Source organism: Panicum virgatum, chromosome 1N, assembly GCF_016808335.1.
Source record: "Panicum virgatum strain AP13 chromosome 1N, P.virgatum_v5, whole genome shotgun sequence".
Lineage (NCBI taxonomy): Eukaryota > Viridiplantae > Streptophyta > Magnoliopsida > Poales > Poaceae > Panicum > Panicum virgatum.
Window position 1 is genome coordinate 2,653,643 of NC_053145.1, and position 15,498 is coordinate 2,669,140.

A 15,498-nucleotide genomic window follows, 5' to 3' on the forward strand; every position below is an offset into this window, starting at 1 on the left:
GTCCAGTTTCAATAGTTGGATGACCCTCGTTGTCCGATTTTATAGTTAAAGGTTAAAAATCGAACTTTTATGATAGTTTAAGAGTATAAAATGGACTTTTCCTCTTGTTTTTTACCTACCTAAAAGCCAGCCCGTCTATATAACTTGCCAGGAGATGTTTGGTGGTTCAGAAAGCTACATGGGCCAACAGAACATTTCTTTCCACCGTATCCTACTTGAATATACTTCAGTTCTCAGTTCAATCTTCGTCTCTCTGCATCTGAGCTTAAGATTGGGAGTCGTCAGGAGTTTGTAGAGCTATATGATCCAGATATGAAGTATAAGTTACAACTCCTGCCTGCTTAGAATGATACTAGGTAGAATCACGCGCTCCACCGCGTGAAGAAAAAAAGCACAAAGATAAAAAAGAAGAAGAGGAGAAAAGCAAAAATAGAGAAAAAAAAAGGAGAAAAGCAAAAAAAAAACAGGCTGGCGCTCCCCCGTCAACCTCGGAAGCGCCGGTCGCCACCTCCTTCCCCGGCGCCCCGCCTCCGCCTCTGTACCCGGCGCCGCCTCCCTCCCTCCCTCCTCGAGCGCATGCGCGCCATGGCAGGCCTCCTCGAGCTCCGCGACGCGCCATGGCAGGCCTCCTCGAGCTCCGCGACGCGCCATGGCGGGCCGCGTCGAGCTCCGCGATGCGCCATGGCGGGGCGCGTCGAGGTCCGCCGCGCGCCATGGCGGGCCGCGTCGAGGTCCGCCGCGCACCATGGCGATCGTCGTCGCCCTCAACGGAGGCTACAGCAAGCGAGCTCCCCGGATCTGCGCGCCTACATCTCGAGCCGACGAGCGGCGGACCTGGCGGCGGAGCTCCGCGCCAAGCTCTCGTCCCTCCCCGCATTCCGGCTAAGGTTGAGCTTGCGGAGCGTGGGAGCGCGCCGGCGAGGCCCGCGCCGTGGATGCGCAGGCACTGCAGGGCCCATGCGCGGCGGAGGTAGAAGGGGAGGGGTGGCGCCTCCGCCATGGCACCGCGCGGGCCGCGCCTCCGCCATGGCCCCGCGCAGGCCTAGCGCTTGCGAGCGGGTGGGAGGGGCGGCGCTGGAGCGGGAGAGCGGGCGAGCGGCGCTGGCCCATGCCCCCGCCGGCCGACGCACGCGGCGGCGAGGCCGGCAGGGAGGAGCCGAGCTGCGCTGGCCGCGGGGACGGTCCTCGTCCTCCCCGCCGGCGGCCCTCGTCCTCCCCGCCAGTGGCCCTCCCCGGTGGCCGAGCTCCCCGCACCCTCCCTCTCCTCGGTGGCTCCGAGCTCGGCGGCGGGCCTCCCTCCCCGGCCTTGGCGACGGCGAGCTCCCTCCGCGGTCATGGCGGGTCCACGCCGGCGTCCCCCTCCCTCCTCTCCCTCGCGGCCATGGCGGGCCGCCGGATCCGCCCGGGGCCATGTTGACGGCGGTCGAGGCCCGCGCGGGGCTTGCGACGGCGGCGGCGGCGGCGGTCGAGGCCCGCGCGGGCCATGAAGGCTGACAGCCGTCCTCCCCGGCAGCCCTCCCGAGCCAGCCTTCCTCCTCCCCGGCGGCGACATGGCGGGAGGGAAGGGTGGTGGACTGGCCGGTCTCTTGCTTTGCTTTGCTAGACAGAGGTGGTGCGCAGCGGCTCCCTGCGGCGAAACTGAGACGGAGGCGAGGCGTTGCGGCAGGCTCCGGTGGGCCCCGAAGCGGCGCGTCCGCGGGAGCTCGCTGCACCAAATCCACTTGGCGGGCCCACCATGCAGCCGAGGCGGTGCAGACACGGCCTGTGGGCGCGACGATTCCACGCCCCGCGTCGAGCTTTTCTCCCTTGGACGCGTGTCGCTCTGTGAACAGCCGGACGCTCCCAGGCTTCCCACCCCACGGCGTATATGATATAGAGTAAGTATGCCACCATCCAAGCAACGCAAGGGCAGTGCCAAATTGTAGCTTATCCTCTTCTCATGGTGATAGTACCACATCTGAGTTTCATTCATGTTGTGAAGGTGCAGTAGTCATCTCAGAATCTGTTTCCTAAACGGCCAGAAGTGGCCATGCTTAGACTGGAAGCGCAGACAATGCTGGTTTTGCAACAGACCCACAATGCAGTGGGAAGCTGATATAAAGAGCTTCGGAGGAATGCAGAACTCATCTTCGTTAACCTGTTGCTCATCACTACCATGTAACATCAACCTGGAGTCCAAATTGTGACCGAATCCTAATTCCTACCAGTCCAGTGGAAACGTTCTCTGCAGCTCATATTGTGACCAAGACATACAATAGTAAGTATTGTAGAGAACTTGGATATGCATGCTATACAGCCTACAACGTAGGCATTACTCGTTTTTTCTCTCAATAAATTTTTCATAATTAGTTTTACTGACGTCCACCGATTCAAGTACCAAAAGAAATGTGGCAAACCAGAAAAAAAATTCCAAAAACAAAAAGGATCACTTGGGGATGTTGGTATGGTAGGAACACACTCTCAATGCAGAGGTTTGGCATGCAGCTGAGCGCACATGCTGGCCCTATTGTCAGGCACTCAGGCTTCAAGCTCACGGTCTGCAGGACAGCGACTTGAATTGCCATGGATCGACCTGCCCTAAGGTCATGTACATGTTGATGTAAGTTCACGGTCCGCCGCAGCTCCTACATACATATACAACCCCTCATAAGTTTTGCTCGATCGATTTGCGTTAAAAGTTGCAACCTTGCTAGCTTGCTGCCCTAAGTTTTCCTACCCACCTTGGTGTGCTGTGTCATGCTTAGAGATGCATGGGCTTAGGAGCCATCAGGATCTCAGCAGGAGCAAAACTGCTTTGTCGATCGTCGCACTCAGCTCCTTCCTGTAAAAGATTCATCAAGGCTACCAGCACGAGATGACGAGGAGGATTCGATCAAGTGCCGCAAGAAATGCCATCTCAAAAGAAAAACAAAAGCACAAGCACAAGAAAAGGATCAGGATGGTTTGAGCTGCTAGGTGAGGTCCCATATGCATGTGGCCTTGGTGTTTTTGCAGCGATGCTACATTAATGCAGACGTGCTGATCTATAACCTGCAAGAATGAACATGGTTTTCCCTATTTCTACGGATGAAAAGGACAGCAAAATAAGTTAGATTATTGCTTTGATAAATAGGAGATGGCTGGTGCTTCAAGACCTGCACATACGCTGCAGTACATTTAGTTTCTTCCCAACCTTCTTGCTTGGATCCGCCTCAGTGATCATCTCACTCTCCATCTCTCGAGCTTGGGCATGGGAGTCGTCAGGAATCTACAAGGCTATGACCTGAAGAAAGATGGCCTGTTGCTACTCCGGCATCGCTTCTTGTTATAGAGTAGTAGTTTAATTTGTTTTCTGCATGGAAACATCTCCCTAAATAAGCCCGAGTGTTCTACAAACAGCAGCTAAATCAAACCATTCAGCCCCCCTGTCGAACCAAAGAAAACATCTGTCCACGCAAAGTCGCAACACAAATGAAAATATGATGTGTTCAGTAGTTCTCGATCTCCCTACATAAAACACAATGCTCAATGGGCATGATTCGATAGCGGCAATGTTCAACTTAGAAGTAAGCACCTTCCACTCTCTTAGTGCAGAAGTCTAAACCAAAGCCGTTGAAAAATATAGATTTGAGCGTTCTGGGTTTCTTTTCTACCTTCCTATGTCGAACCAAAGAAAAAGCAGCCACGAAGCATTGTCCAGATAGGTACATGACTTCTTTTTGTAAACATTATTGTTGACACGTAACTATGTGACAGATCCTAGCTATACGGAAGGAAGGATGTCGAGGGCCACTTCCTTCAACGAAGGCATTTCCTCTTGTTGATGCAAGCAGATGTAGCTGCCAGACGTTGCTTTTCTCAGGACCTTCCAAGGTCCAGGGTAGCACCTGCCAAGATAATATTGTTTGGCACAATGATGAGATAATATTGTTTGGCACAATGATGAGATGTCAAATCTTGGTTTACAGAAGGACATGTAGTCTTTGTGTCATCACCAAATCATATAGCAAGGCCAGTGTTTTGCTTAAGTCTCAATTACAGTTAGCAATAAAGTTAGGATCCTATGTAAAGTGTGACAGGTGAGACCTTTCATAGTGAAGTTTTGAGGATACAATAGTTAGCATTCCATTTTTAGCAATTTTGACTAATCCGGAAATGATATCTGCAAAATTCTGGGTAGCAATCTATGCTAACCTTGCTCATGTAAATAAATGCATGTGATGCTAGATTTGAGGTGAACTAATTGTACCAGGCATATGATTAGAATGCAAACCTGAAAAGCGTTCCCCCTTTGACTCCCTTGAAATTGTGAATATAGTAAACTGTGTCCAGTTTTGGGAGAAATGTTTTGGAAAGCTCTGCAAGTTTCGGGTAGAAGAATGACGGGTAGTCTTTGGTAGTCAAGGAATTAGAGTTCACAGGCATATATTTGTAAGTGTAGTCAGCCCAAGATGTCCTCTGTTGAGAAAGGTGCTTCTCAATGCAAGATGTTCCCATAATGGGCAATGTAGAACAACGTGGTAACATAGACAGAAACCATTAACTAATGCATAAGACAATCTTCATATATACAGAAGAAGGATACATCCACTTCTTATTCGGTCTAGTTCTCCATTGAATATTATCAATTTCCGGTTGGTCCCAACAACTGCTTCCTTGTAAAGCTCTTCAACCACAAGCATTTCTGTAAGCCACCATATTACTAAAGAGGTAAGCCCAAGTTTGATAGATCACTAATGGAGGGGATACCCCAAACTTAAGCAAAAGAGAGAAGGCAAACCATTGACATTGAAGTAAGGATAAGCCACAAGGAATGACTCGTCTTCTGGTTTGACACGGTCTGCCATTTTCACTTTTGTTGTAAAACCAAAATCTTCAAATAAGGATGGTTTTATTAGATAATCTAGCTTCAGTGAACATCCTTCAAAGGCTGATTGTCTTGCAAAAGTAACCTCATTTGCCTCAGGAAAGAACTGAAACACGTGAAATAGGAACAATGAGTCAACCAGGAGTTTTCAGTTGATAAAGGCAGGGCGTAACTAGTACATCTACTTGTGCTATCTCTCATAAAATTTTGCCAAAGGCAAATCATCATAACTCTGCCTTTTTGCTATTTCAGCATTCCTAAATGATGCATCAATCATCCACAAATATACACATTGATGACTAGAAAATCCAGAAAAGGACATACTACTCTGGTTCTAGTAGCTTTCTCTGCAGGTACAAAGCGGTCACAAAATTCTCTAATTAGAAGCATGCTTCCAGTCATCTCATTTCCTCCTTCGCCATCACCTAAAAGCAAGAATAGAAACAAGCTAGAGCATTTCCACCTGAAGTAAACCAAGGTACTCCCTCAAATCAAAATATGTCGTTTTTGAGTTTGGTAATTTTTAAATGTAAACCATCATAGAGCTTCTAGGCACCTTGTAGGAGAGAATAATGGCTTGTATTCCTCCAAACCCTAAAAGGATAGAAAATATAGTTCCTATACATGGGCCTCTATACATGAGCTCACATATACACCAACACCCCCCCCGCAGTCTGAACTATCGGCGCAGCGGTGTTCAAGACTGGACAACGAGAAAGTACACACGGGGCAAATACCCCTCCGCAGCCACAACTAGCCACCTGCTACGTTGAGGCTGGAGCGAAACTCCGAGAAGGTCGAGGAGGGTAGTCCCTTGGTGAAGATGTCGGCAAACTGGGAGGTGGTCGGGACATGGAGTACCCGAACATCGCCGATGGCGACCCTGTCGTGCACGAAGTGCAAGTCGATCTCCACATGCTTCGTCCGCTGATGCTGAACGGAGTTGGTGGAGAGATACACGGCACTGACGTTGCCGCAGTAGACGAGCGTGCTCTTGGCAAGCGGGCTGTGGAACTCCGCCAAGAGCTGTCGTAGCCAGGACGCCTCCGCCACGCCGTTAGCGACAGCCCGGTACTCCGCCTCGGCACTGGAGCGGGAGACAACCGGCTGCCGCTTGGACGACCAGGAGACCAGGTTGCTGCCCAGGAAGACGGCATAGCCGGAAGTGGAGCGGCGAGTGTCCGGACAGACAGCCCAGTCAGCGTCGGTGTAGACAACCAGCTCAGCAGAGGACGAGCGGTGAAGGACCAGGCCGAGGTTCACAGTGCCACAGACGTAGCGGAGGAGACGCTTCAACGCAGCAAGGTGTGACTCCCGGGGATCATGCATATGGAGACAGACCTGCTGAACAGCGTAGGTGAGGTCCGGCCTGGTGAAGGTGAGGTACTACAAGGCACCGGCCAGACTCCGGTAGGTAGTAGGATCAATCACAGGATCACCCAGATCAGCAGACAGCTTCGCCTGAGTGTCGACAGGAGTGGAGCAGGGCTTGCAATCAGTCATCCCAGCCCGCTCCAGAATATCAAGTGCGTACTGCCGCTGGTGAAGGAGGAGGCTAGACGGGCGAGGCTCAACAGTGACGCCCAAGAAGTGGTGGAGCTGACCAAGATCCTTCATAGCAAACTCCTGCTGCAGAGAGGAGATGACGCGCTGAAGCAACTGCTGACTGGAGGCTGTGAGCACAATGTCATCAACATAGAGCAGCAAGTAGACAGTCTCATCCCCACGGCGGTAGATGAAGAGAGACGTGTCAGACTTGGCCTCGGTGAACCCCAATGTCAGCAAGAATATGGCGAACCGAGAATACCATGCCCGAAGAGCCTACTTCAGACCATAGAGAGACTTGTTGAGCCGGAAGACCATGTCCGGACGACTGGAGTCCACAAATCCCACTGGCTGAGAGCGGTAGACAGTCTCTGACAGAGTGCCATGAAGAAATGCATTCTTCACATCCAGCTGGTGCACAGGCCAAGAGCGATAGAGCGCAAGCGAGAGGACCATACGCACCATAGCGGGCTTCACCACTGGACTGAAGGTCTCATCATAGTCCACACCAGGCCGCTGGGTGAAACCCCGGAGAACCCAACGAGCCTTGTAGCGCTCCAGTGTGCCGTCAGCCTGACGCTTGTGCGTCCAGATCCACTTGCCTGTGACCACATTGCAACCAGACGGACGCGGCACGAGGTCACACGTCTGGTTGGAAAGAAGAGCCGCGCACTCCTCTTCCATCGCGCGACGCCAGTGAGGATCCGCCAAAGCGTCGCGGACAGAGGAGGGTACCGGAGAGACCCGCGGCTCCCCCTCGGTGGCTGAGAGAGTCGCGGCCTGAGACGCCATCCGCCGAGTCACCATGGGATGGATATGTCGAGGATCCCGATGGACGACTGGCGGATGGTACACCGCCGGCTCGACATGAGAGCGAACCGGCAGAGGCAGAGGCGGCGGCGGCGACGGCTCCGGTGTAGGCGTCGCAGGAGCCTCCGGAGCCGGAGGCGGCGCCGGTGTCGGCACCGACCGACGCCGGTACACCTGCACCGGCTGAGCGTACCGCGGCGGAGCCGGTGCCGGCGCCAAACGCCGCTGGTACACCTGCACCGGCTGAGCGTATCGCGCAGGTGCCGGAGGAGGCACCGGGGCCGCGCGTGGCACAGCAGGAGACCCCGGGGCTGCGCACGGCACGACAAGAGGTCCTAGGGCCGCGCGTGGCGCAACAGGGATCACCGGAAACAGTGCCGGTGTGCCGGGAAAACCTGTAGGGAAAGGACAGATAGGTAAAGGTGGCTGAAGCACCGGGTCAGTCGGAAACAGGGACTCCAACTCGGGGTCAGAAGAAGGTGTGGAGGAGGTAGAGTAGGAGAAATCCGACTTGTCAAACACGACGTGTCGGGAGATCAGGACGCGGCGAGAGGTGAGGTCAAAACATCGGTACCCCTTGTGGTCAGGGGAGTAATCAAGGAAGACACAACGAGTCGAGCGGGACGCCAGCTTGTGAGGAGCAGTGGCGGAGATGTTATGGTAACATGCACACCCGAAGACCCGAAGGTGGTCGTAGCGAGGAGGGGTACCGAAGAGAGCGTGGTGTGGAGTGGGAGCAGGAGAAGCAGTGGACGGAATGCGGTTAAGCAAGTAGGTGGCGGTGTGGAGGCTCTCGGCCCAGAAGCACGGGGGCAGAGAGGCCTGAATCAGAAGGGTGCGCATGACGTCGTTCGTCGTGCGAATCATCCGCTCAGTCTAGCCGTTCTGGGGAGAGGTATACGGACAAGACATCCGCAGCTGAACACCCCGAGAGAGGAAGAAAGAACGGGAGGTGGAGTTGTCGAACTCACGCCCGTTGTCACACTGGACGGCCTTAATGGTGAGGCCGAACTGAATGGACACCCAGGCAAAGAAGTGGAGGAGGGTGGGGAAGGTACTTGGCGCGCAAAGGAAAAGTCCAAGAGTAGTGTGAGAAATCATCGACCACCAACAGATAGTATTTATAGCCAGAAAGGCTGAGAACAAGAGAGGTCCACAGGTCACAGTGAACAACATCAAAGGCATGCGTTGCATGCGAAGAAGAAGAAAAAGGAAGCCAAACATGGCGACCAAACTGGCACACATGGCAGAGGTGGTCAGCAGGAGCTCTAGTACCAGGAAGATCGGTACTACGGCTGAGCTGAGCCAGAACGTCGCGGCCGGGGTGACCAAGACGGCGATGCCAGGTGGTAGAAGACGGCATCGCGGCAAAAGCGACAGACGAAGAAGGCGAGAGTGGCGCTGCGGAAGACGGAAGACGAAGGGTGCAAAGGGACCCCGTGCTGTCACACCGGAGGAGCGGACGCCGGAAAGCCGAATCCTTTACAGTAAGACCAGTAGAGTCAAACTCGATGGAACAAGAGTTGTCAGCTGTAAACTAACGAATGGAAAGAAGGTTATGAACCATCCGAGGAGCAACAAAGACATTGGGAAGAAGAAAAGAACCAGGAGCAGAACCCACGGCGGTGACAGGAAGGCAAGACACATCACCAACCATGATAGAAGAAGGACAAGAGGGGTGTGGGGGTTGGACAGAAGAGAGGATATTGGCATCTGGGGTGGTGTGGAAAGAGGCACCCGAATCGACGACCCACTCGGTGCTGACCGGCGGCGTCAGCCCCATGGCGCTGAAAGACTACGCCAGTGCGGCCTGGTCCCACCCCCCAGGCCAGGTCGGATGCTGGCTGGGCTGAGCGGACGGGGTCCAGAACGGCGCGCCCACGGCCTGCACAGGCGGGGCGGCGGCGAACAGGGGAGCAGCACCGGTGAACATGGCCGTCGGCTGGGGCTGAGGACGAGGGCCCCCCTTGACCCTGAAATGGCCACATCGGGATGCGCCCTGATCATGGGGCGCTGAAGGATGGGTAGGGCGTACCTCCAGGGGCAGGAGCAGGAGTCGGAGTCGGGGTCGGAGTGCCCCGACGGCCTCCACCAGTACCACCAGAAGTAGCGCCGCCAGCACCACCACCACGTCCGCCGCGACGACGACGCCCGCGGCCTTCCCCGCCCCTGGTCTGACCGGTGAGAGGAGCACCAAGGAGGGGGGTCGGTCCGGGATCCAGATCCAGAGGTCGGAGCCTGGTGGGAGGGCAGAGCGTCGTGTTCGGTGAAGGGGACGACGGCCTGAACATGCTCCCAAGCGAGGGCAGTCGCACGGACGCGCTCCTGAGCTGCCGAAGCCTCGGCGGCGAGAGCAGCTTCGGCCGTAGCAGCGTCGGCGGCGATCCGCTGCCCGCGGAAGGCGGCGGCGGCGAACGGCGCATCTGCGGGGGGCATACCGAACGCAGGCCACGCGGGTGCAGGCGCGGCCGACGCGGGCGCGGGCACGCACGCCATAGCCAACGCGGCCGTCGCGGGCGCAGGCAGGGGCGGCACCGCAGGCGCGTGCAGGGGCGCGGGCACCGCGGGCGCGGGCGTGTGCACGAGCGCCGTGGGCACCGCAGGCGTGTGCAGGGGCGCGGGACCGCGGCCGGCGCGGGCGCGGGCGTGTGCACAGGCGCCACAATCGGCGCGGGCGCGTGCAGGGGCAGCCACGCGCGTCCGGCAGCAGGGGTGGTGCCAGGGGCGCCGGGGAAGGCCGCCGTCGATCCGGGTGCCAGGGGCGTGCAGGGCAGCCACGCGCCCGCGGATCCGGCTGCAGGGGCAGGGAGGCCGGCCTGGGAGCCCGGGGCGGCAGCAGCGGCTGCAGAGGGGCGCCGTCGGGGGCAGGGGCCACGCCCGTGCCCTGCCCGCCCTAGGCGGCGGCAAGGGCGGCGGCGGCGCCCCCCGCCCAGGCGCCGGATCGGGCGGCGGCGGGGACCCCTGCGGCGGTGGATCCCGTGGCGTCCAGGGTCCCCGCGGCGGCGGATCGGGGCGGCCAGCCCTGGGGCCGCGCGGCCGGCGCGCCAGGGGCAGGGAGAGGGGAGGGGCCGCGCGACGGCGGCGTAGGGCGGCCGGGGGACTCCCAAAGCAGAGGAGGAGGCGGTAGCCGGGATCCACGCAGCAGAGGGGTTGGTGGCGGCCGGAATCCCACGCAGCAGAGGGGTGGCCGTCGGGAAAGGAAGAGAGGGAAGGGAAGGAGGAGAGGGAAGGGAGGGGTGGCGCCGGCAGCCGGCCGGCCATGGTGCCGGCGGAGGCGGCGGGCTGCAGCTAGAGGAAGAGAAGGCTAGCTGATACCATGTAGGAGAGAATAATGGCTTGTATTCCTCCAAACCCTAGAAGGGTGGGAAATATAGTTCCTATACATGGGCCTCTAGATGGGCCTCTATGCATGGGCTTACATATACACCAACACACCTGTCCATAATTTATTTTTACCATTATACCTTTCTAACTGAATGATATCACCTCTCATGAATGAGGTATCTTTTGCAATGTGTAATAAGCGAAGGACCTCCCACTTCAATATTTTCTTAGTTCATGTGCACATGTCTAAAACAACTTATGTTCAGAATCTGGCGGAGCAGGTATGTAAAAGGTCATCGATCTCGAACCTGGCACACTTTGTAATCCAGCTGTAGGGAACTCGATTTCCTGTAACATGTCATGTCAGAGTATCTTGATAGTTGATACACAAAAAAGAAATAATCCAATTCAACGATCAGATGGAAGCTGACCAGTAGCTGCTTTCCATCCTTAACAGCTGATTCAGCAGCTTCTTTAGCCTGAAATCACTACAGGTATATCCCGTTAGTCATCCAATTATCTAGTTTCTTCTCAAAATAAGCACGTCCTAAAGTACAAATGATTCCTGTCATCTAAAAGGCACAGCTAAATGCAAAGGATACAGGCGAAACAGTGGCGTTGGAAAGTTGTGGCGAGCAGCAGCAGACAGCAGCAGGAACAGTGACTATGTGATACCAAATAATAATGTACTTGCTATGAGACCAGCATAACTGGATAAGGGCAGTATTGCTCTCATCAACACTGGATTTCTCCCAATCGCCAGGAGACTCTGATCACGGGTCCCTTTATATACAGGGAGGACTGACTTGACACCTATGAAACTAACCTTGACTACTATGGAATCCAAGTTCCAACTTTATCTCTATCTCTAATTTCCTAAAAACACCTCATCGCTTTCTTAACTAGATGAGGCCTACCTTCATTTGACTTATTCCTACCTTAACCTACTGCATGTACCTGGCCCATGGACAAAACGCATACCATAAAAGTTTGTCAATTGATAGTTAAATGGCATCAGTAGTTTAATTAAAAGAAATAGCTATCCAATAACTTGCCTTGTTTGAAAAGTGAAGCTCACATACTTGAGATACAAATTAGAAATGAAAAGTTATTGGGAACCCTGTCCCCTGTTGAGTTCTCCAAACTTGCAAAGCAACTAAGATTGACATGCAAAACTGGTAGCGTGTCCCAGGATCAATCACACCCCATAAAGCTAGCAACTTTCAGGAATTGAGTTCTCCCACCAATTACCTGCATCAGGAGTTCTGGGTAACCACTTGGGAACTTTACATCAGACACATTGCGAGAGCCCTGGTCTCCAGTGACAGCATGAACTTGGAACCCGATTCTTGAATTTCTTCTTGCCATGCTGAACATACAACCAGTGCCATCGCTATTGCTGATTGTAGTAGGCATCCAATTAGAGGCCTTTGAGAAACAAAGAAAAATAATAAGAAAGGCTAAAAACAGAGAGGAAGCAAAGAACAAAAGATATATATATATATATATATATATATATATATATATTGTTTGGGAGAGTGTACTTGTCTATTGGGAAAGGGAGTTTTGGAGGTAAATGGAGGGTTAGCCATGGAGCTATAGCTGGTTGCCATGGCCAATGAAGCCTTGGGTGGATGAATATGTGCGTGGGGACTGGGGTGGGGAGAGGGAGAGAAGGTGAGAGAAAGAGAAGTTGAGCAAAAATTGAAGAGAAAATGGATAGCAATCTGTTTGTGAGGTCTTATTATGTGGTCTCCAGTTGCTGTGGTGGGGACCATCTTGTCTGTTTGTGTGAACATACTGCTCTAGGTTCATAAGCAGACTTTTCCCCTACCCTGCATATTTTAAAATCTTAATTACATTAGGATATAATTATAGTATTTATGCACATAGCAGGTTCTCAGAAAAAAAATACTAGTTGAATAGAAAATTGAATTGTGATATCCTTTTTAAAAGATGGAAAATCAATTCCATTAATCACCGGCATGCAAATTTCATCCATACTCACATTCTTTCTCTGGAGTTCATTCTATTTCTTGCCTTGGCAACCACATCAACATGATAATCAATCGGTAAACTGGCTTTTCTGCTTCCTGTCCCATTAAATCGGCACAGCTTCCTTGCTGATATGAACTACATTACCTGGCACCTCAGCTCTTCTAACTGCAGAAGTCGCGAGCAAGCTCTTATTGCTTTGCATTTGAAGAAGGAATAAGCCCCATCTTCATCCATCATCCAGCAGGTCAGGCAAATTGTGTCTAGCTTAACACCACTCCTTTTGACAATGCACCTCAAAAGTAAACTGTTTGGGTTAACCTCCACAAGAACACTTTGAATTTATTTAGCGCCTGCATGTTCCAACTACAAGACCACTGAACAGTGAACACTAGCATAATCCGAGTGATTTGAGGACGAAGCATTTCTCGTTGCTCTAAGGTATGCCCAATTTTACTGGAAAAAACACCTTTCAGATCAGGGACATATTCAGAGAAAATATCAATTACAAATTCTGAGTTCCACCTGCACGTAGGATCGATTTTAATGAAAGGATCTGGTTTGAGGGTCCAGTAACTCACCTTGGCTAACTCTCTCAACCATGGACAGCCATCAGGTTCCAAAGGAAGTTACCATGATGCTGTTTTGAATTCTGTGATTGTGATCTTGAACGAATCTCCACAGAAGAATTGAGCGAGATCCACCCCAGCAGGACCATGTAATCTTCCCAAAGACTTTCAGTTAGGACATTCATGGCTTCTACCATATATCAGTGTTTGAAGGCATGTGGTTGTGAATGATCTCGAAGAAACCATCTGAATTCCTTTTGATAAACATATCAAAGGATGTTGCCATTTAACTTGCCTCTTCTATCAAAACAGAAAGATTATCAACTTCGTGGCATATCCGCTCAATCAAAGGATGTGCATTATCATTTGATGAAAAGGAAACAACATCCCCCTTCAGCTCAATCCAACTACACCCAGTCTCCTTCTTCAACCCCCGCTCTTTCATGAGACTTCTAACACTTGCAGCACTGCTCCACATCTCTTTAGCAGCATATATGTTTGACAAGAGGGTATACATTCCTCCATCAGTAGGTCTAGACTGAAGAACATTTTTTGCTATGAGTTCCCCAAGCTGGATATTCCCATGAGCATTGCATGCACTAAACAGAGTCTCCCATGCATTTATTTGAAGGTTGGAAGGGACTTTTCTTGTAAAATCATAAGCCTGGTGTACAAAACCTGATCTTCCTAAGAGATCGACCATGCATGAATAGTGATCAGATCTTGGAATCAAGTTCCAATCCTGTTGCATACTTCTAAAATAGTGGCAACCTTCATATAGATACCCTTTGTGTGCACAAGCAGACAACACACTCAGAAAAGTTGAATGATCTGGGTTAAATCCATCTTTGGTCATCCTGTCAAAGAGTTTCAGAGCTTCGGCAGCTAGACCGTGATAAGCATATGTTGCAATCATGGCATTCCATGTCACAGTATCCCGTTGCATAATCATCTCAAAAACTTGGGAAGCTTCAATAATTAGCCCACACTTGGAGTACATAGATATTAATGAGCTCATCACCAAAGCATCATGCTCAAAGCCGGTTTTGATTGTGCAAACATGCACCATTCTTCCATATCCAAGAGCAACAAGAGACGCACAGATAGAAATAACCACGCTCCAAGTGGATTGGTCCGGTCTGTATCCTCCTCGGGTCATTTCCAACAGCAGACTTAGTGCTCCTTCATCTTTGTACCCAGAGATCAAAGTGTTCCATGATGTCTCGTCTTTCTCTGGCATTCTTCTAAACCAGGTATTTGCACTATCCATGTCTCCTTGTTGGACATATCCTTGCAAGATTGTATTCCATGATACCAGATCTCTATCAGGCATGTCAGCGAACAATCTCAATGCATCATCCAACCTCTCACTCATCACGAAGCCCCCCATCATTGTGTTCCAAGCAAGGATATCACGGTTAGGCATGTCCTGGAACAGCTTCCATGCGGCATCAACATCACCATTCTTTAAGTACCCACGCACAATGGCTGTCCAAGATACAGTGTCCTTTTCAGGCATCTCATCAAAGAGACTCTGCGCAACCTCCATCATCCTAGCCTGCGTATAGCCTGTGATCATGACATTCCAAGAAACAAGGTTCCGTCTCTGCATACGACCAAACAGCTCCTCTGCATCTTTCAGGTAACCATGTTCAGCATAACCCGACAGCAATGCATTGCACACTGAAGTCGATGGTGAAGGCACACAGTCAAAGAGCTCCCTTGCTTCACGGACACGCTTCCTCTTCATATACCCAGAGATCATCGTCAGCCACGACACGTCATTCCTCACTGGCATCATGTCGAACAGCTCCCGCGCCCTGTCAACCATCCCGTTCCGCACGTAGCCCGAAATCATCGCGTTCCATGAGACCACGTTCCGTTCCGGCATCCGATCGAACAGCTCCCTGGCCTCCGCAACCCTCCCACACCGCGCGTAGCCGGTCAGCAGCGCGGCCCACGAGACGGAGTTCCTGAACGGCATCGCGTCGAACACCCCGCGAGCGTCGGCGAGCATCCGGTTCCTGACGAGGCCCGAGATCATGCAGTTCCACGTGAACACGTTCCGCTCGGGCATTTCGTCGAACACGCGGCGCGCCGCGCCCACCCTGCCGGCGCGTAGGTGCGCGGTGATGGCGGAGTTCCACCGGACGATGTCGCCGTCATGACGCAGCCGCGGCGGCGCGCTAGAGTGGAAACGGCGGAGGTATAGTGAACCGCGGCGCAGATACGGAAGTTTCTGGAAGGTTCTTAGCATGTTCAGAAGCACCAGGCCGGAAGAGGCAGGGTCGTAGACTAGTAGTAGAGGGGCCAGCCATAACTGCCCAGAGAGGAAGGGCCGAGGGGTGGTCAGTTTTCTGACAGCTACGACGCGCACCGTCTGATTTTATTAACGGCCAGGATCGAGTG

At 52.8% G+C, this 15,498-nt stretch overlaps 2 protein-coding genes across 3 annotated transcripts; both read right to left on the minus strand.

The window, feature by feature from the left end:
• Positions 1 to 3,451: 3,451 nt before the first annotated feature.
• Positions 3,452 to 13,240, minus strand: LOC120654548 (protein LOW PSII ACCUMULATION 3, chloroplastic-like). Of its 2 annotated transcripts, XM_039932117.1 has the most exons (11): positions 13,102 to 13,240; positions 12,534 to 12,976; positions 12,070 to 12,360; positions 11,777 to 11,953; positions 10,957 to 11,004; positions 10,834 to 10,873; positions 5,171 to 5,271; positions 4,760 to 4,952; positions 4,565 to 4,663; positions 4,253 to 4,370; positions 3,452 to 3,866 (listed from the first exon to the last, which is right to left on the minus strand). In XM_039932117.1, exons 3-11 carry the CDS (start codon positions 12,322 to 12,324, stop codon positions 3,743 to 3,745), a joined length of 1,155 nt encoding a protein of 384 aa, XP_039788051.1. In that variant the 5' UTR covers positions 12,325 to 12,360; positions 12,534 to 12,976; positions 13,102 to 13,240; the 3' UTR covers positions 3,452 to 3,742. The 2 variants fall into 2 exon arrangements, with proteins under 2 accessions (XP_039788051.1, XP_039788052.1); XM_039932118.1 differs by lacking the exon at positions 12,070 to 12,360.
• LOC120654547 (pentatricopeptide repeat-containing protein At4g02750-like) lies at positions 12,558 to 15,444 on the minus strand. The gene has a single exon (XM_039932116.1). The coding sequence runs from the start codon at positions 15,344 to 15,346 to the stop codon at positions 13,376 to 13,378; it is 1,971 nt and encodes a 656-aa protein (XP_039788050.1). The 5' UTR covers positions 15,347 to 15,444; the 3' UTR covers positions 12,558 to 13,375.
• Positions 15,445 to 15,498: the final 54 nt, after the last annotated feature.

Coding starts and splice junctions, on each gene's coding strand:
- LOC120654548 (XM_039932117.1), bottom strand. CDS start 12,324: ATGTTCACACAAACAGACAAGATGGTCCCCACCACAGCAACTGGAGAC. Junction 10,874..10,956: donor AGGATGGAAAGCAGCTACTG/GTCAGCTTCCAT, acceptor GACATGTTACAG/GAAATCGAGTTCCCTACAGC. Junction 4,953..5,170: donor AAGCTACTAGAACCAGAGTA/GTATGTCCTTTT, acceptor CACGTGTTTCAG/TTCTTTCCTGAGGCAAATGA.
- LOC120654547 (XM_039932116.1), bottom strand. CDS start 15,346: ATGCTAAGAACCTTCCAGAAACTTCCGTATCTGCGCCGCGGTTCACTA.